Raw genomic sequence first — 22,325 nt, forward strand, 5'->3', positions numbered from 1 at the left:
ATTAAAACACCTCTTACTTGGTGAGCCCAGGCCAGGCTTGACTGAAAGCCTCCAGGGATAGACCTTAGGTTCCCACCTTTTTGTACACAGAATCAAAGAAATGCTGAATCTATGAGCTTCAGGCAGTTCTCATTTGTTTTTCACATACAAACAACACATGATTCACAACACATTTGTAATCTTCCACTCTACTGATACCCAAAACAATGTGGGTAACAAGTAAGATTTTGTAATCACATTAGGTGGCAAAGATCCCTAAGAGGAAAAAAGCAAAGATTTATGGCCACTTTTGTAAAAACAAGGTTTAATAAAACACTGGCAACCTGTACAAGAAAGAAAGAAAATAACAATGAGAAATTAAAGAAGTTCATGATTTAATAAGTCAATCAATATAAGAGGTGGTAGCTGAAGGAAGTTTTGACTTCAAAAATTTTCTAATCGGGATCGATTTAGAAATTCTGGCATTCAAAAGTACATGTAAAACTGAACAAGAGATCAAAATGTCTACACTGTATCTTAATTTCACTTTTGTTGAAACATTATAAAGAGAATAAAGATAAAAGTTTAGGTGTATACTTACATGGAATCAATTTATGACTTATTTAACTGTTGTTGATTTTGAAAGGTATGCTGTCACTTTAAATTCCTTTTAACCAGTTTTTAGCTGTTTAGGGAAATTATAAAACATTAAAATCTATTAGCAAAAAAGGGACATAGTATTTCTATGTGAGGCCACTGGTATAGTCTGGCTATTAAGTATCTTCTCAGGCACAGCTTTTATTCAGGGATGGATTTACAAGGAAGAGAAGAGGTGATTAAGTCCCGGCAGCAAGAGTAGAGTAAGCCTATTTTCCTTCTCTAAACACATTTTTAGAGTAAAGATGTAAGAAAAAAAAAATTGTTCTTTTGGTTTGAAAGTTACAGTTGCCAAGGAGACACAGGAATGTACCTGCACTTATAAATGGAGATATATTTAAGTTCCTTGGCTCAACATAATACACTTTTATACACTTTTAAGGGACACATCTCAAGATGCTCCTGGTTTTCCCTTAGATGAATTTTTTTTGAAAGGCCTATTATAACTTCTGAACACACTTACATTCCCAACTATCCACCTTTTAAACTTTAAAATTCCGCTTGCGGGTATTTTGACTCAACATTTTGAACAAACCTGTCCCGCTGATCATGATTAAAACTGGTCCCTGACAAAATTAAAATAATGACTGTTAAAGCTTCAAATGCAATTTGTAGCTGATTCTTCCCATTCAAGAAGAGAAACTGACCATCATGTGATCCATCACATTATCACCATTATCCAGTGTGTTTAATGACTTTGAATGTCATGACATTTATAATAAAGATAAATCTGAATATAGAAAATTACTAAAAAGCAGAGAGGAAAAATGGTATAAACTAGTGACAGGGAACAACAACAGAAATTAGTGACACTAGAATTACAGGATATTTTTCTCCTAAGAAACATAAAGTTTTATTTATTTCAAGTAGCAGTGTTACCAAGCAAATAATATTTGTAATGAACACATTATATGAATAGAAGCTGTTAAAGTATTTTAAGACCGCTTAAATAATTTCAAAAGATGATAAATTTTCATTCTTCAAGTTCAGTGACCAATATTAATTTGCTTAATTAGTATTTTTTTCATATTCAGTACTGACCTGGCTAAACTACTACAAAAACCCAGAATGTAGGATCCAAATTAATGTGTTTTAACTAATACTAAGATTAAATAAAAGACTGCCCTGTCTCCTGCCAAAGGCTTATTTTCTAGACCCTCTTCACACTATGACTACTAAGAGTATATCTAAAATTCTATTAAAAATTGCTCAACTTACTCTTCAGTTAGGAAGCTATTTAAATCACATTAGATAAAAAGTCTGTGTGACCTAACGTAATTCATCATATGCAGTACTTGGACAATTTTTAAAAAGAACCAATTCAGTATGTGTCAAAGACATTAAAATCTATTTGAATAAAATATGTTTAAATGTCTCATTGGGGAAAGGGGATCATTTTTCCTCAAAGGGGAAAAAAAAAAGGAATAAAATAACCAGCCAGGCTTCATATCAATTAGACAACTTTTACTAAATGAGAAAACTACATTTAAAATGTGCTTTAAAACAAAATGGAATTAGAAAAAAAAAGACATATGCATTTGAAAGAACGTTGCACTGTGCTGAAAATCAAATCTCTTGCAGTAATACAATACGCCAATTCTTAAAACGTAAGTTAACAGAATTCTCAATTTAACATTTTCAAAGACGATATTAAGGTCAAGAATTTCACATCTATGGTAGCACTTATGGGCATTTATAAATATGATGTCCATCCCTATGAAGCTTACAAATTTGACAATGCTCAATAAAAGCTTTTAGAATCACATCCGAAAGTGCTGCATCCAAAGCATCACAAATCTGTGTCTTGTAAGTTCTCCTTCTAAAATCTTTATGTTGACTTTTCTACTCCTGTCATTTGTTAATACTACCCTTTAAAAAAAAAAGAGAGAACAGGAAAAGAAATGCTGCAATAAACCCTTGATCATGTACAGAAATTATTGCTACTATAGTTCACTACAAAGCATGTCTATACAATATCATATGAATTTTGATCATGAAAAATCAGAATAAAAATCTTTAGTGACGTAAGCCTTACAATCGTATACAACATTCACATGGCAATATTAGACAGTCAAGCACCCAATACCCATAGTTGACAAGTGTCCCACTGACCAGCATTCATTTAAATACATCCTTCGTACAGAGGGAGGAAAAAGAGATAGTGTCAGCTTTCCAAGGCTTGTCAAAAAAGGATTCTCATGTTCTGTGGATCTAAAAACAAACAACAACAACAACAAACAACAACAACAAAAAACCAAAAAACAAAACCAATGCAGGTGAAAGTGTTACCAGAAAGTTAAGCATGCCAAAAAGGTGTTTCGTGCGAATCAAAACCTAAAGCCAAGGTACCACATAATCACATTACCAACTAGTTGGGTATACTAAATGAGCCTTATCTTAAAGTTAAATGAAAACGCTACTGCACAATAGAGCATCAATAAGTTAAAATTAGAGTGCACAAATCCAAATCAGTGGCAATTTTGTATAAAGCAAAATATTCACTATCAGCTGTAACATTTGCCCAAACTGATTAAATCACTCAATTGGACAGTTTGCATATTTTTAAAAAATATCTCTAAAATTCCTTTTTACTGTAATGAGGCATAAGTTTTCTTAGTAAGATAAAACAGGTACATAAGTAAATAAGCAATGGAAAATTAATAGTTGATGAATGTCTTTAAAGCTCTTCCCACATTTCACTTTTTAAAATGTTTGGGAAAAAATTTAAAGAATTTGCCATTATTTTAGCAAAAACAAACAAAACAAAACAAGCCCAAAATAATTAAACAACCAAGCAACACTAAAACCACATTACACAGATGGATCATCATGCTTTCATCTGGTTTAACTATCACATCTAATTTAACTGGGATGCTTCTCAACTTTAAAAACTGTGATACGTGAAGATGTAACTTTAATGGGTAATTCTGAATTTGGATTTAACTTTGTTGAATATTATAACAGAGTATACTTATTACAATACAGTGTAGCACATCTTTCTATTAGAAAAAAATTTAAGATCCTTTACCCGTCTCCTTAAGTTAAAGGTGTGACATCATAAAGGGTGTCAAATGGCTGGATGGTTTTACAGTGCACACTTATATATTATGAAGTATGTCCTTAACAAATCTGATGGTTTCTTTACAGAGTTCCTTTCTTCACCTTTTCTTCGGTGGATTAGCTGTTCGAGGTGGAGTGACGGGGCGTCCTGAATTCAGTCCACCATATTGGTACTTAGCTTTCTTTTCAGATGGTTTCAGTATCTTAAAGTAAATAATTTAGTAACAATGTTATTTTTTCAAGTACAATAAGTTTAAGGAAGTTATTGTTACAATAATGGGCTTTTCAATAAAAAACATCAATTATAAAACTGTAGGAAAAAACAGCCAAGTTCCACAAACATTTCTCATGTTTAAAGAGCACAAATGTCTAAATATTGCTATTACTGGTCATTCCACTGACAATTTAAAATTTTTATTTTAATTAAATTTTTTATTGGAGTATAATTGCTATACAATGTTGTGTTATTTTCTGCTGTACAAAAGCTCAGTACACAAATTCCATCAACTACCCAATCCTTAGACTTAAGTATCAATATATAAATTTTGAACTAGTGTTATCTCTATGATGAAGAAAGAACACTAGTTTAAGAGTCAAAAGACCTAGGTTCTCAACATAATTCTTTACTATTTATTTAGAGGTTAGTCAAACTCTTCAGATCTTAATTTATTATGGGTACACAGATATTTTATTTAAAAAAAGCTATATATATTACATATCATAAAGTTCACCTATTTAAAATGTAATAAATCAACAATTTTGAATATATTTACAGCTATACAACCACTGCCATTACCTAACATTAGAACATTTTTATCACCCCAGGAAGAAACCTTGTCCCAAAAGCAATCACTCCCCAATTCCATTCACCATTCCCCTAACCTCCTTCAACCGCAAGCAATCACTGCTTTCTCTATTGATTTGTCTTTTCTGGCTATTTTAAATAAACAAAACAATACATGTGGTCTTTTGTGACTGGCTTCTTTCACTAAGATAATGACTCTGATGTTGTTGCAGGTATTAGTCCATCATTACTTTTCACTGACCAGGGATCAAACCTGGACCCTTGGCAGTCAGAGCACGGAGCCCTAACCACTGGGAAGCCAAGGAAGTCCCAGTACTTCATTACTTTCAATTGCCAAACAATACGCATTTTATGGATATTCCACATTTTGTTCATTCGTTCTTTAGCTGATGGCCATTTGGGTTGTCTCTAGCTTTGGCTGTTATAAATAATGCGCCTATGAATATGCATATACATGTATTTGAGTACCTGTTTTCAATTCTTTCAGGTATATACCTAGGAGTAGAACTGCTGGGTCATATAGAAACTCTATAATTAACTTTTTGAGGAATTGCCAAACTGCTCTGCAAAGCAGCTGCACCATGTTCCATTCCCACTATCAACGTATAAGGTTGCAACTTCTCCACATCCTCACCAGTAACTTTTACTATCTGACATTTAAAAATTATATTTATTGTTTGTTGGTGTAAACAGAGCTTTAACCTACATTTTTTAGGTAGAGAATTTCAGTATTTACATAAAAAATGTGTAGGAAAGACTTATAAGTATTCTTATTCAGAGCATCATAGTGCCTCAGTGCAGGGGCGGGGGGGAGGAAATATATTAATACAACTCTATTACAGCAACTGTTGAAGGATAAGGCCTGGTGACTACGTTTAAACTGTAAATGAGAAATCAAACATTCAGCATTCAATTGTATTAACTGATAGAAACAGAAACCCCTTCTACATTTAAAAAGAGAAATACAGTATGTGATGTTAAGGACATAAAATAACCTTTGCAAAAAGCTAAGTAATAAAGTTATTTTAGTTCATGAACAAGAATGATTTTAAGCAGCACACTAAAGCTAAAGCTGGTCTCTTTTTATTGGAGTTCATAATATAACTCTTTCCACTCAACACCCATCCCACCTGCTCATCTTGCAAAAGAAAACAAAATTTAAATTATTCACCGAATATAGATTTTTTTTAGCAGGTTAAGCCACTATCTAAGGATTCATACAGGAATTTAACAATTTAAACATCTGCATCAAGAATGACTGACATGAGTTAGGTTTCCTAAAACATTTCATCACTTCGCTTTACACCAGAAACTAACACTGTAAATCAACCATACTTCAATTAAACAAAAAGAGACAGACTTCTAGCTGTTAAAAATTTATATATTACATCATACCTGAAATGAACACATCAAAGTTTCATCCACACTCATCATTCCACCAGCATTATCAAACTCGCCACAGTAATTTGGGGCTGAAAATAGGGTTACCAATTGTCGCTTAGCAAAGAATTCATATCCATCTTCTACCACCTGGCAAAAGAAAAGTCAAAAGAAAAAAGCACACTTACGTATGTGTTTTTTAAAAATTCTCAACCATCGATACTAATTAAGATTAATGTGACAAATACCTGAAAAAAAAAACCAAAACGCTGTTTTGTTTTGGAAGCCTGATTTTTACTCTTAAACTTGCCTCAGAATATTAAAATTAGCTTTCCTTTTCTATAATGGCAAGGATTTAGCTTAAATGAAATAATAAATTTATGATTACTAAAAACTTTAAAAATTATACAATGTTCAAGGCTCTCCATATGCTAACAAGTGTAGTGTCTAAAGGGAGCTGGGTTACCAAGTACTGCTGAGATTGCAGCATTCTAGTCCAACTATAGAATCCTTAATTGGATGAACAATAACCAGACAATGAAAAATAGATTATGTTAAGAACATTTTTCTTGTTAGTTTCTAATTTCCTATTAGTATTACACAGCTACATATTGAAAATTTTACTAAGTTGAGCTTAATTTACATAGATCATGCTACTAAAAATTAGCTGCCTATAGATTACACTTTTATGTGGATAACTCTTTTCCTTGATGATTTAACACGATTTCTAGAATCTATTGTCAATTCCTGAGTGAATTAAACAATTTATGTTTCTCAGATTTACAGATATGAAAGGCAATGACGTAAATATTTTCTATTTATTTAGAGCAGGCAAGAATACTTTTTGAAGTCTTTTAGGTATTCTTTGATTAAGCAATATTATCCTACAATACTTGGAGAAAGCACTTCCACAGTCATTTACATTTTTATATAATTCCTACTTCAGTATCAGGTACATGTTCCTGTTATTATTACCTCATGGTAAAATTTAGATATTTACCTTTTCTGTTAAGACCTTGTCTACCTTATCTACTCCAGCTCAGCATACTGCTTGGTACTCAGTATGTCCTTTTAGTTCTTAGTTTCCTCATTCATTTGCTTACTTATTCACATATTTACTAAAAGAATAAGGTTTTAAAAAAGGAAATATTTGTAGTTTGTGTTGTTTCGCATCATAAGTCTCTTAATTTTAGAGACAATGTTTGAAAATAAGCAGAACAGGATTTTGGAGGTGTCTAGAAAAAGATCATGTAAACTAAGATAGTTCAGTAACCTGACTTTTAAAAATCATCACCTACTGGGTGGGATGAACTGGGAGATTGGGATTGCCATATATACATTACTAATAAGAAAAAAAAAATCAAATGGTACACTTTAAATATATGCAGTTTACTGTATATCAATTATATCTCAATAAAAGTTCTTAAAAAAATCACTTATTTTTGAAAAGACGAATGGAGATCTATAGATGAAAAAATTATCAGTGGGTATTTTATTAGGAAACTCAGCAACTCTGCCCTGTCATCTTGTGGAAGATATTTTAATTACCTAAATTATAAATACAATGTTCACTGATTAAAAGGCAACTTTGCCAAAAGCAAAGGATTTGGGGACATAACTTCATTCAACCGAACTAGGAAATTTTAATAGAACAAAGGCACATGATACACAATACATGCAGAAAATGAGAAGCCTGTTATCTCTGTTATCACACAGCATCACATAAAGAGGTAGAAGGAGTCAAGGGTTACAGGGAGCAAAGCCATAGAAAAAAGGGGAGTATTGTGGAACAGCATATAATTACCTTAACAAATTTTGCCTTAACAAAAAAATAACAAGGAATCTTTAAATATTATATTTACAAATTACAAATGCTTTAAAAGGTAGATAAAAAAGATTAAAAAATGCTTTTTAATGTATTTCAAATTAATTATGTTCTAGAGCATGAGGACTTGATATATTAAATTGTTAAAATAAGCTTTTGTTAATTATTTTATTCAACAAACACTAACTACATGTTACAATATGTCAATAAGTTCATCAGTAAGTTCACAAGGCAATGGATATTCAAAGGCCAGCAAGTCACAATTCCCTCCTTAAAGACTGTACAATCTATTGGTGAAGGACGAAGAAACCCCAAATAAACCTAAGTTGTACTCCCATCTACTCACCACCCTGATTCAATAATTAACAAGACACTGCTACATTTATTTCATTTACCCGCCCCCACTTTTCTCTGCTGTTGTATTTTAAAAGAAATCCTAGACACATCATTTTACCCCTACATACCTGAGCATCCATTTGGAAAAATATGGACATTCTTCTTACATAGCAATATGTATCATCACAGCTAAAACAATTAACAATGACTCCTTGATATCTAACAGGCAGTCTGTAATCAAATTTCCCCAATGTCTTTTTACAGTGTGGTTTACTCTTATCAAAATCCACACAATTCACTTGATTTTTAATCTATAATATGTAACTATCATATTAAAATGGGATCAAATATTTCTAGAAAGCTTCAGACAAGAACTGAAAAATTTGCTAGTATTGCAGTACAAGACAAAAATATATTCCTTTGAAACCTTTCCTCTTAGAGAATAAGAAAGGGTTAACTAATCATTACACTGTTAATTTTGAGATCAAGGTATATATAGGCTTTACCTCTTCTACTACTTTCCTTGTATAATTAGCTTTCTTGGACCTCAATTTTCTTAAAAAATAAAAGGAGTAGACCTGAGTGAAGTTAATAAACATCAAAACATCCAAAAGTTTTGTATTTCATACCTGATGAGCTCGACAAATCAAGTCTAAATCATGACGATTCAGAAATTTACTGACTACATCAGCTCCAAAAGTGAAGGAAACACCACGATCATTTTCTCCCCAACCTTGCACATCCTTATCTGGGTCAGACCATAGCAAATCACACAGCAACCCTTTAAATAAAAACACAGCAATGAAAAACAAAATTTATAAAATAAAGTATATCTACATCACATTTCTTCTCCTGTCCTCTTACCCTTTAACAAACAGTAACAATCACTTGCCCCCTAGTATCCCAGCCTATCAAATTTGGCCATTTTTTGTCAAAGTAGCCATGCAAATACAACACAGCCTGGCTTTAAGGCAGTACTCTCCAACCCTTTCCACAGATAAGACACATGTGCATGGCACACTCTAAAGCATATGATACTGGAACAGGTTGCTCATCTGTTGTCTACAGTTTCTCTGTATAGATAACCAACTGACTCAGCAGCATTTCCTGAAGAGTTCATCCTTTCCTTACAGAGCTAACAATCCTGTTTCTGGTGCTGCAGTCTATTCCATTAATATACTTTATCAGTGAGCCAATAACACATTATAGTTTTTAAATAAATCTATTTGGTAGGCCTACCCTCACTTAATATTCTTCAGGATTGTCTTGGTTACTTTTAATCCTTTGTTCTTCCAAATATAATCCTCTGAATCAGTTTGCCTTATTCTGTGAGCCCAACTGAGATTTCAATGGAACTACATTTGATCTAGAGATCAATTTGAGGGAAGAAAACATTTTCTACAAAGGCCTGGAGGATTTAAATAAAGTATGGACGGGGACTTCCTAGGTGGCGCAGTGGTTAAGAATCTGCCTGCCCAATGCAGGAGACATGGGTTTGAGTCCTGCCCCAGGGAGATCCCACATGCTGCAAAACAACTAAGCCCGTGAGCCACAACTATTGAGCCCGTGTGCTGCAACCATTGAAGCCTGTGCGCCTAGAGCCTGTGTCCGCAACTAGAGAAGCCACCACAATGAGGAGCCCACGCACCAAAATGAAGTGTAGCCCCTACTTGCAGCAACTAGAGAAAGCCCATGTGCAGCAACGAAGACCCAACACGGCCAATAAATAAATAAATAAATAAATAAATAAAAAATAAAATTAAATAAAGTATGGACGAACAAAATCAGATCAGATCCTTGACTTTAGAATGTTTTGGGCTTAAAAAAGAGAGGTCAGAGCTAAAAATATTTATCTAAGTTATCTTCATACTAGTGTAAATCAGAGGGGACTGAGACCATCTTGGGAATGTAAAGTAAGAAGACCAGTAAATGAACTCTGAGGAATCAAGCATTTAATAAGCAGGCAAAGAAGGAATGAGCAAAAAGTATTAGGAAGGAATAGCCAAAACAAAAGGAAGAGATCAGAATAGCAGCATCTTCCGAAAGGGTAAGAATTATCTAGAAGCAGCAAATGGTTAAGTTTCAAGTACCATGAACAACTAGATTAGTATAAAAACCAAAAAATGCTCTTTACAATTAGATCATCAGACCTTAATGAAAGCAGTATCTTGATGGTTGAGAGGAAGAAACGGAGTAAAAGTCAAATTGTAATAAGATTAAGATAGGGTAGATGTTGTGATGATGCTATTAAATTAGTTTTCTAAGAACTATGGTGCTAAGGGAAGACTGCTGTAGAATGAGTCAGCTTTAAAGTTTTTTTTGATAATCCGTATACCTCATAATATAGCTTATCACGAAAGGAGATCTTCATTTTGAGTCACAGTATAGCTTATCTTGATAGGGGAAGTATCTAAAACACCCTGTAGAAATGGTGGCAATGTACGCTTAATCTCTATCATTATTTCCTAAGCTCCTGTCATGTTTTAAGAAATCCACCAGCATACAAAATCCATTGGGATGGTCTCAATTTACAAGCTCTTTTGGGTTTCTAAAGAGTCAGAAGCTGATTCTTTAAATACACACACACACACTGCTCTATAATGCTCACACTTTCCAGTCTGTTTCCACAGAAGCAGCAGTGAGGAAATCAAGATATTATTCTATAATTTTAATGTGACAATAAGACTAGAATGTAGTTGCTTTTGGAATTATATGGAAATTCAACAGCCTGGATGCATATAAAATCAAATAATCATAGCAGCAACAACGTGGCATTCTTCAATCCTAATGGAATAAAGACGAGAATCTGAGAGTCAAGGTTCAATGTTTATAATCCAATCCCTAATGCATAAGCATTAAAATCATTAGTCTATTGTTTCAAAAAATATAACTTATAAATTAAATTTGTAAAGATTACAGAGAACATGAAAGCTCAAAATGACCATTTTTAGTATCTCAGAAACTTCCCATTAAAATATGATGCAAAGAGAACCCTAACGTGCCACCCTTGAAACTCATTTATGTCTGAACTATACCATCAACAGAAACTCTGAAGATGCAATGACTTGAAATTTATGTTGTACCTTATTTTAAATAAATACCCTGTTATTTAGATACTAGTTTTTACTAGGTTTAGTCAAATATATTCCATAATCACAATCAAAATCTGGAAAAATGCATGTTTTCTTTTTATAATCAATACAAAAACATCATATTACTGAAGTAAGTTATGAGATTATAAGACAACTTAGTGCAATATGCAGTATGTCAGTGGCTTACTGATAACAAAGGATCTATACAACTGTTTATAATGGTTGATGTGTAATCATGAGTAGCATTCTGAGTAATATTACACTTTCAGTACACTTTAGTACACTGAGCAAAACAGTACAATCACACTTGAAAACAAGCAACCAAATGCATATTATTAACAAACCAATTTAGAGGTTTAGCCATGGATTACTCAGGCACTGGTCCATGAATATTTTTTAATGCTTTCCCTTCTATAGTCTTTGGATCTTAAGAAAGGGAAATGAACTAAGTAACCATCCAGCCCAACCCTATCAGATGAATAATCAATTCTCCTTTACAAAATTACCAATAAATTATTCTGCTATCAGTCAGCTAAAACACCTTTCCCCCCCACATATATGATGCTCCTAATGTGTAACAGGATTTCTAGATCCTATGGCACTCTAGGCAATCCTCATTTAAGATACGACAGTTTGTTGAGAACTGATGAATACCACAGATATATGGTAGGTCTGACTACACAAATAACAATGGGATAATTAACCCAATACTGTAAGTTTCAAAAAAAAGCCTGGTAGAAACTGAGGGAAAGGGCAATTTTGCTTTTGTTAATGCTTTTAACAGTATGGCAGTGTGATATAAAAAAATACATTTGGTCTTTGTTCCCATTCCTGGTACAAAGCTTCTAAAACCCTTGGAATTTCCTGATAGAAGTGTATTTTGTTATTCATAAGGAGCCCCCTTTCCATCATACCTGTGTTTATGCTAATGAGGTGACCTAGGTGGGTTTGGGGGTTTGGGGGCCCAGTCAGCAGAAAGACCAAACACATGATTAGAGATTTGGAACTTTTAATCCTCCGACTCTGTACCTGCCACCTCTAGGGAGGGGTGAGGGTGGAGGGCTAGAAACTAAGTTCTATAAAAACTCTTGAACAACTAGATTTGGATAGCTTCCAGGTTGGTGAACACGTTGATGCCAAAGGGTGTGGGAGTGTTCACCTACCAACACGGGGCTCTCCCCATACCTTTGCCCTGTGTATCTCTTCCATGTGGCTGTTCTGAATTGTATCCTTACTGGTAAATGTAAGTAAAGCATCTGAGGAGGTGGTTGTGGGAACCTCTGAATTCGCAGTCCGCCAGGGAGAAGTGTGGTTCCCCTGGAGATCTCACTTGAGGCTGGAATCTTAAGTGGGGGCAGACTTGTGGAATGGAGCCATTAACCTGCGGGGTCTTGGCCAACTCCAGGGGTTAGTGACAGAATTGAACTGAATTGCTGGACACCCACTTGTTGGAGAATTGGCTGTGGTATGAAAAAACTCCACACACTGGTTTTCAGAAAATATGACATAGAAAGGTATTGATATTTTAAGCAAAAGTTGAACTCAGGAAACAAAATACCTTAACTGCATTCATAGATCTACATGGTATTTTATGATATGAACACCATAATCAGTACATATACCAGTACTCAAATATGAATAATTATCATTTAGAAGCCAATAGAGGGCTTCCCTGGTAGCACAGTGCTTAAGAATCTGCCTGCCAATACAGGGGACACGGGTTTGGTCCCTGGTCTAGGAAGATCCCACATGCTGCAGAGCAACAAAGCCTGTGCGCCACGACTGCTGAGCCTGCACTCTAGAGCCCACGAGCCACAACTAATGAGCCCACACTCCACCAACTACTGAAGCCCGCATGCCTAGAGACCGTGCTCTGCAACGTGAAGCCACCACAATGAGAAGCCCATGCACTGCAACGAAGAGTAGCCCTCGCTCTCCACAACTACAGGAAGCCTGCACAGCAATAAAGACCCATTGCAGCCAATCAACACAAATAAATAAGTTTATTAAAAAAAAAAAACCAATAGAAAAGTTAGGGTAAAGTGGCAACTGTACCTAGCATTTATTTATAAAATTACATTAGGACCATTTGTTAATCTACACAGCAATTTATCCTCAATTGGAATCTATTTGCTTTTGCTTTATTTGCTTTATTTATCTGAAAGTTATTCTCAAGGCCTGGACAGTCAATTTTCATATTTTTTTTCCACATAAATGTTCACAATTTTCATAACATTAACCACACATCTCTAGAGCCTTCTGTCTCAAGAGCTTTAAGAGCTCTAAAAATCTGAAATATAGATGATACAGAGAATAACAGAAAACTACTAGATAATTTTAAAGAAGGTAACTGAATCCTTGGCTAAGAGAGATTATTTTAATTAAAAAACTTTCGACTAATTTTTAAAGAGTGTTTGAAGAACATAACCAGTGTTGATATGAATGAAGGAATTTAGAAAGACTGGAAGGTAAGGGGACTTGATAGCAAGATCTTTTGCGAAAAATAAGTTTGACAGAACCATATTATCGTTATACACAAAATTTAAAACTTCTGTACTTTGGAGAATTAGTGGAAAGTGAAATATTTTGTATTATTCCAAGTAGTCTATTATTAGCTTATTTACTATAAAAAAAAGTAGTCAATATCATATAATACAATCCTTCTTTCATCAAATATAATTAAGTTCAAATATGCCAACATTTTACATTAAAAGTTGATTAAATTTCTCTATATACTTAACCTGTATCAGGGACATCAGTGGGTCTCATAATTCTCCGAATCTGCTCCATAGATTGCAGGTCTGGTGACAGTCCTATAAATGAAAAGATGACTCATAGTACTGACACTGAAAAAATTTTCACAAATAAAAAGCATTTAATCAAAGCAGATTCACTATGTGAAATTAAAGATACTTCAAGTGCTCCCTTCAATGTTATCTTTAATATATTGGGTTATTAAGTAGAATCCCACTTTGATATAACAGAACATTACTATTAGAACTTCTCCATTTTACCCTACCAGGGAAATAAAACAACTTTTCATTTCAAAAGATTTTTCAAGGAAAAAAAAAAATCCTACCACGCTTCTTTCTTTCCAACCATTCTCTGCCCTTCATAGGAACACACTCAATTCCAATCCTTCCTACTAAGAAGTTCTGCCACTTCTTACCACATAAACATGTTTACTTAAAGTGCTCACCATGTCCTGTAAGACCTTCCTACATCCCACTCCAACATGCTCGTTATCTTGCATAAAAGCATAATTGTTGATCAGAGAGATAAACAAGAAAAAGCACATGAAAATACTGACATCTTTTTATTACGTAAGTATAACCTATTATTTCTCTTTGGTAGACAATCCAAGTATCACCACAAAGAATGAAGCTGAATATTCATATTCCATATTGCTACAATTATATTCTTAGCTATACTAATGTGCAAGAGCTACAATTTCTTAAATGTTTAGTATCTACTGTAAAATGTTTCAATTAACATAGTAAATTATGTTCTATCAGAGAATAAACAATTTATTGCCTCAAGCCTAGGTAAGTCCATCTATCTTTTGGCATTTTTCTACCTTAATTCTTCCTGCACACGGATGAAAAACTAATTTTCTTATAGTATTTTCATGGAATTATCTCCCTGTACAAAGCCCCAATATGGCTATTAAACCATTCAAAAAACTCCTTTGCTCAGTGTTCAAACCTCCATAATCTGATCCCATCAATCCCCAACACACATTTGACATTCTAGTTGGGCCAGTCCTTACACATTCCTTGAACTAGAAAGACTCTCAAGTCCTTTTCACCCCCAAAACCCATGCCTCTATAAATGTCTGCCCAGCAATTCTCTCCCTTTCCTGACTTTTCATTATAAGTAGTCTCAGCAAACACTCTGACATAATTAAATTACTTTCATTACTCAATTATCTGTTTTGAAAATATACATTTTATCAATAGGTTTTAAATGCCTCAAGATAGCCAGATCATACACTATCTACATACTTTCACGGTATGTAGCCAAGTGCTAGACATGTTAGTTTTTCAAATGAGCTTTCATATATTCAAGTTAATTTAACAAGCCATATAGCATAATCTATCATTCTACTAAAAAATTATTCTTAGGACTAAAGCAGACATATACTGCATAAAGCCTAGAACTCTTGGCATATAAGAATATTAAACAATGAGTTTAATATTTTATATATGTTTATATAATACATATTTTAACATAAATATATATTTATATAACATGTAAATAATTTTAATATTATATTTGGATTCTGATGAGAGGTATTTAATAAAGACAGGAAAATAGTCATGATCCTCCCTTTCGCTGACAGTAGAAGTATCTTTCTGTCAAAACTGAGGCACAGACATTTTTTCAAGCAAAACTCTGGTTATCCTCCTCATGTGAAATTCTTTAAAGACAAGTACTAAATTTGCATTTTCATTAGGCAAACACCATAAATTTCTAGTTATTAAAAGAGATTTTAGCCATGTTTTAAAATGTTTTAATCACTTGAGTTTTCAAATAAGCACTGCTTTGTTTTTCCACAGCATCTCAATTATTATAGGCTTTTTCTAAATAATGGAAGAAAACGAAGAAAAACCCATAAGGCAAATTTACTAGTCTACCTCCATGACAACAGAAGATCTTCTCATCCACAATGGCAGCTATAGGCAGACAGTTGAAACAATCAGTGAAGGTCTTCCACAATTTAATATTAAACCTTCGTTTGCCTATAAAAAGGACAAGCAAACAGAATAAACCTAAAACTGTTCTCATTAGTTATCTAACAGCAACAGACTTATGAATGATCCCAATTTTCTGTATGTTTACCTAGCACTTGTAACTTGTACTTTTTTAAAAAGGTAATAAATACAATAAACATTCAGCACCTGCAGTAAAATAACAAAGACTACAAATACAGTGCCAGGCATTTTATGAAACAAACACCTTTGCCTTTTTAGATCACTATAATATAGCAATTCTGAAACAATCTAATACACTATTAGTTTACTTTTTCCATTCAACGTGTTAAATACCTAGCCACATAAGTAAGCAGAAGTGAAAAGCGTGCCTCTGGAGACTGTCCGTTTTAACTAATGCACTGGTAACACGGCATTAACTCACTGCCAAGAAAGGAGAATTTCTAAGTAACTGGTATTCACTTTTGAGCAAATTTCTACTTGGCACCATAGTAAGTATAAAAAGAGACACAAAGGCTATAATTTTCCTGTAGTCTAGCATAAAGACAATCTCAAGTGCATATTCATCTTTTTGGAGTTACTTGATTTTTCTGAATTTGGCAATAAGTTGCAACAACTAACCCAAGGGAGGGATAAAAGACACAAAGCACTAATTTTCTATGCTTTTATGCCATAACCTGCCCCTCAATGAACAAGTAAAACTCAAAGTGTTTACAAGCTGCTTTCACATATATTTCATTTGATGTCATTTCTATCCTTGAGGATATTCAAGTCCATATTTTATCCTTTAATAATATACCTCTATTTCTGATGTAGCTTTAGAAAAGTGGTTACAGCTTGATGTACTACAATCTACTTCCTGTCTGCTGGTTTGATTTAAACAACTGAAACCATACACTCACCTTAGAAATAAAAATGCAATATATAAAATCAAATACAAAATCATTCCTACTAGAATGTAAATTCCATAAGAATAGAGATCATCTCTCTCGAGCACTGCTGCATTCTCAGTATTTAGAACAGTGCCCGGCATATAATACTTCCTCAAACATTCGTCAAATGAACGATAACATGAATCAAGGAGACGGGGTTCTAACAGAACTCTACCATAATTAAGGATGGAAAAAAGCAAAAATAAATTCCAATACAGAATTCAGCATTAAAAAACAAAATACAATTTGAAAATCATTGTTAATTGGTTCTAAATTTAATTAACCAAACATATGTTCATTCAATCCCATAATCTAACAAAAGCAAAAGATCAAACTCAAATATAGTAGGGTAATTCAGGAATAACACTTGGAAACACTACCTCACAACAGCAAATGAGTGATTTCTTACTGATGGAAAAAGTACAACAAAATAGGGACATCTCGGAGTATTCAGTATCCTTATCTCTCCGGGTTTACTGGTACAAATTCTAATAAACTTCAACTTTTAAATAATTTCACAGAACTTCTCAATGTTTTTTTGTGACACAGGGTCAATAAGAGCTTCTGTCATACCACAAGAAAGTTGAGAGGTAAAACCTTAATGGAGACTAGAAAACCACAGACTACTATCCATAGGGACCTCTGTTTCACTTGGATATTTTTACTATATAAACTAATTATAAGAGGGCCTTTCAGCTGAGTAAGCTGTAGTCAACCTGAAACAACATGACCAAGGAGATTCCAAGGAACCAATTTTAATTAAGAACATGCTTTCCAGTTTCAGGTTCCTCTTCCATGAAAGGCTCTCTTCTTGGGCTTCTGCTTGATAGATCATATTTTTAAAAACTCTGAATTGAAGGAACTGTTCTGAAACAGAAAATTATTAGGGAATTACCCCATTAATAAGAAATAAGTTTTTATTTTTACTTACATTCATCATAGAATCCATAAATGCGATTGATGCTAGCACACTCATGGTTTCCTCTTAAGAGAAAGAAGTTCTCTGGATATTTGATTTTATAAGCCAATAGCAAACAAATGGTTTCCAAAGACTGCTTTCCTCTGTCCACATAATCTCCTAAGAAAAGATAGTTGGCTTCTGGAGGGAAACCTCCATATTCAAATAATCGCAGTAAATCTGTATACTGTCCATGAATATCTCCTAAAAATAAAAAAAAAAGCCAGTTTTAGAAAATATGGTTACTGTGGGATGCAGCTTCTATGAAATGATTCTAAATGTTTATACCCTTATGTAATCCTCTTCTCTTGAATGTGGGCTGTAGCTAGTGACTTACTTCTAACAAAGAGGATACAGGAAAAGTGAGATGGGCTTTCTCTTCTGAGATTCGGTTACAAAAGATTTTAACTTCCCATCTTGCTTTCATTCCCTCTTGCCTTCTCTCATGCTCGATGATGAAGCTGCCTTATAGAGAAGCACATAAAGAACTAAAGGAAGCCTCTGGCCAACAACTTGTTAGGAACTGAGGTCCTCAGTCCATCAGCCCCTATGGAACCGAATCCTTTCACAATTAAGCCTTGACTGCAGGCCCAGATGACACCTTGATTTCAGCCTTGCAAGAGACTCAGACCCAGAGGACCCAGCTCAGCTGTGCCTGAATTCTTAACCCACAGAAACTGTGAGATGCTAAATTAATGCTGTTAAGCCACAGAGTTTTGGGGGTAATGTGTTATACTAACACCATTACACTATCTGGTAGTTTAACTTAGGTATACTTTTCTATACCCAGTAGTGAGCAAACAGCAAAAACTTAGAAATATTTAGTATAAATAGCTTCTATTACCTTTGAATTATTTCTATATTAAAACATTTTAAAGAATATCTTGTTGAGAATGACTCACTTTAATTTTAAGATGACTTACAATTTGCCTCATTTCCACAAAATTTCAACTACCACCTCTTACTTAAAGGTGATACTCTAAGCTAATTAATTTTTTCAACATTTACTTAGCTAATATCTCTTAATTGCCAGGCATTGTATAAAGGGACACCAAGCACATGACTCAATAAGCCACGTAAGATGAAAAAAGTAAAGAGCACACCACGCATCTGCAGGTTACATGGTGTGAATGTAGATCACTAAGAAACAAGCAAGGGAATGAAAAATTTTGCATACAACAAATAATCCTTGATTGGACAAAAGTTGATGGTTCAGTTCTTAAAAGCTATGTGATAAATACTAACAGCTACTAAAAGAAAAACTGCGCTATCAAACCAAAAGTCAGTACAATACATCATTTACACCACTTCCCATTGTTACATGAACTACAGAAAAATGCCTTCTGTGCCAACAGTTTTTCTAGCTACAACAATGCAATCACTCAACTTAAGGCTTAAGTTTTTGCTTTTGGCCAAAAGCCATCGTAAGACTTGAAAAATCACATACAAACTGTATACAGTTATATAATCTTCAAAATAAATTAAAATGATCACAACTAAGTTAAAAGACCAACGGATATTGCCGTATTAACCCCCAAAATTCTACATGTGTTTTTTCTAACCAGTGTATTGGAATGCCCTTTCTCCATACTCTTGACAACATGGATAAACTTTTGATACTTTTTTTTCAATCTGATCAGAGTTCCAGATTTGTTTTTAAATTTCATTTCACTGATTACTAGTGAGACTAAGATTTTATGTTTACTGGCCATTTGAATTTCTTCTACAGTCTGCCCCACCTCTTAAATTTTTTTATTGTAGTGCCTTTTTCTTGTTTCTAAGAACTCTTTACACAGTGTGAACAGCAATCTTTTTTAATCTGTTGTATATACAGGAAACATTTTCTTCTTTTCTCTAACTTATTTTATGAAAGTCTCAATTTCTATAAACTTAATGTAATAAAACCTAGCAATCCTTTTTTTAAACAAAAGATTTTAGGTGTTTTCTCTAAATCATATTCAATGTAAACATAGGATTCAAAAGAGATTGTTTACAACTTTACTCATTTACATACCACAAATTTTCAGTGGCGCTTCCAATTCCAAAAGAATAGGCTGGCTGAGAAAGATCTCCCGAGACTTGATACATAAGCCCCGAACTTCTGCTTCAGTCATTTGCACAATCTTTCCTGGACGACATCCTCGTACTGGTAAACAATAAATGAAATGGTCAGTTTTCTAAAATTTATCCATAAAATAATAATTCTTAAAAAGGTGTCATGCCCATATTTTGACGATCAGAAGAGTCACTTAGGCAGCAAACTACCAGATATCTTGTTGTGTCCTATGGCTAACAGTAAGGTTATTCTATGACCTTTGGTTTTTCTCTATCTCCACTGTTGTTGGTTTCTGATGCTCAAGGCTGCTGCTATGGAAATGTTGTCTTCTTTGTTCTCCATGGCCAGCTTGAGGCCTCACAGCCCAAGTGACTAAAACTCATTAATTAACATGGTTCTCAGTAACTCCTGGGATGGAGTGGGGAGGAATGGTCCACGGGGAGTTCCTTATTTGCCTTATTGAACTGAACAATCATTTCCTCTCATCATTACCTTCTCCACTGGCTCTTTCTCTTTAAACATACTGCTAGCTCCCATTCTATCTTAACCGAAGAAGCATTTAAAAAAGAAAACAGAGACTGTAATTCTATATACTCCTATCACTTCCCATTTATAATTAAGTCCACACATTTCTTGCTAAAAATTTCTGATTCATTTGTCAGGTTGAAAGAGGCTTAAAAAAAAAAAAAAAAAAAAACCCGCAAAAGCCTATTCATGTATATGTTCCATGAATATAATATATAACTAACAAAGAGGAGACAGGGCCAATGCTGAAATGTGCTTTAAGCAGATATGACAGTTAATAAGATCATCCCTGAAATTCAAAACAATTATCAGCAGAACTGCTTTTATTATGGGAACTTAGCATAACATCTACATTAGTACCAGGTTCTCAAACATCAATTAATTACTTCCTATAAACATTTGAATCTTTTTAAGTGAAAAAAGACATCTAACTTTGTATCTTCTACTAAGTACCTAGAATACTAGCTTAGATTCAATGCTCTGCAATAGGAACAATTCTTAATCTTGGTATGAAATTGTAAATGTGAATGATGGTTACAAAAAAAACTTCTACCATCAGTGCATCAAATACCTATTATCTATTTTACTTTAAGAGGAAAAAAGTATTCTCCTGGAAGGACTGAAGATCTCTGAGTGCTTTCAGATGACAAATACACATCCAAAAGTAATTATTTAGAGATACCAGCAATGGACAAGACAAACAAAGGTTTGGCTCTTATAAAAGTTTCTACAATTTCTTTTGTGATTCTGTAGTAATAAAACACTTCTTAGGTTATCAAAATTTAGTTTTTTTAAAAAAATATTTATTTATTTATTTGGTTGTGCCAGGTCTTAGTTGTGGCATGCATGTGGGGTCCAGTTCCCTGACCAGGGATCGAACCCGGGCCCCCTGCATTGGGAGCATGGAGTCTCAAGCACTGCACCACCAGGGAAGTCCCCAAAATTTAGTCTTCATTTTATGGCAATGATTATTAAGCAAATCAAGACTAGTGTGGGTCACTTTGATGCGTCAATTTAAAGTGCCTAAGTTCCTGAGGTGAATATTTTATCTTATATTTGCCTTATTTCCTCTGTAAATTATGTCTGTTTAATTTTGACCTCCCATGCAAGTAATTTAGATTACAATAAGGTACTCTTGAACTAACATTTTTACAGCTGCTAAAAATGTTTCAACTTGTAAGTTATCTAATCCACAGAAGCTAAACATTTACCAAAACAAAAACACATGGCACAAAACCTCTTCTTTTTCACTGCATGCTTTTTCCCTAATTAATATCTCTGAAGTTAGAAGATACCTTGCAATCAATAATTTCTTACAACTGTAACTGGCAGTGGCTTTTCATAATCAATCACATCTAAGAGTTGATGAAATGCAGTTATTAGAGAAGCTAGAGAAGCTAAAGGTTCTTCCAAGGGTTAAGCTTTTGACAAGTGATCAAATTTTAGGAATAAATCAGCAAAATGTTTGAGAGAATAGGGAAGATGGCTCAGGGCAATCCCGTTGTCTTTCTTTTCTTAACTTTTTATTTTATATTGGCTATAGCTGATTAACAATGTTGTGATAGTTTCAGGTGTACAGCAAAGTGATTCAGTTATACAGATACATGTATCTATCCTTTTTCAAATTCTTTCCCATTTAGGTTGTTACATAATATTGAGCAGAGTTCCTTGTGCTATACAGTAGGTCCTTGTTGTCTTTCAATCCAAAAGTCATGCTCCCTTTATGTACTCCCCCACCAGTACAGACTCCTAAATTTCCAAAAGCACTTCGAATTTCTCAGTCAACTGATAAATCAAGGCAGCCTGTTACACAGGGGAGCTAGATCACCATCACAATATCCATGAGGAATTCCAGAATGTGGGTATATGGGCCTAGACCCAAGTATCTTTACTATAAATCTGCTAATTAATTCAGTGCAAAGCAACTTCACATCAATCATCTCATTTAATCCTTTTGATAACCCAGGAACCAGAAAGGGAAGTTACTATCCACACTGCACAATGATAG

At 33.9% G+C, this 22,325-nt stretch overlaps 1 protein-coding gene across 2 annotated transcripts in view; it reads right to left on the reverse strand.

Annotated features, from left to right (window-relative positions):
- Positions 1–2,085: 2,085 nt before the first annotated feature.
- PPP1CB (protein phosphatase 1 catalytic subunit beta) overlaps positions 2,086–22,325 on the reverse strand; it is a 39,422-nt gene continuing 19,182 nt past the window's right edge. For both annotated transcript variants that reach the window (XM_057742736.1, XM_057742737.1), the window contains exons 3-9: positions 19,751–19,882; positions 17,710–17,940; positions 15,772–15,876; positions 13,876–13,947; positions 8,672–8,823; positions 5,897–6,031; positions 2,086–3,899 (exon numbers count right to left, since the gene is read on the reverse strand). In XM_057742736.1, the coding sequence (XP_057598719.1) occupies positions 3,795–3,899; positions 5,897–6,031; positions 8,672–8,823; positions 13,876–13,947; positions 15,772–15,876; positions 17,710–17,940; positions 19,751–19,882 (932 nt within the window). In that variant the 3' untranslated portion in view covers positions 2,086–3,794. The remainder of the gene's footprint in view (positions 3,900–5,896; positions 6,032–8,671; positions 8,824–13,875; positions 13,948–15,771; positions 15,877–17,709; positions 17,941–19,750; positions 19,883–22,325) is intronic.

This window comes from Hippopotamus amphibius, chromosome 7 (genome assembly GCF_030028045.1).
Source record: "Hippopotamus amphibius kiboko isolate mHipAmp2 chromosome 7, mHipAmp2.hap2, whole genome shotgun sequence".
NCBI lineage: Eukaryota > Metazoa > Chordata > Mammalia > Artiodactyla > Hippopotamidae > Hippopotamus > Hippopotamus amphibius.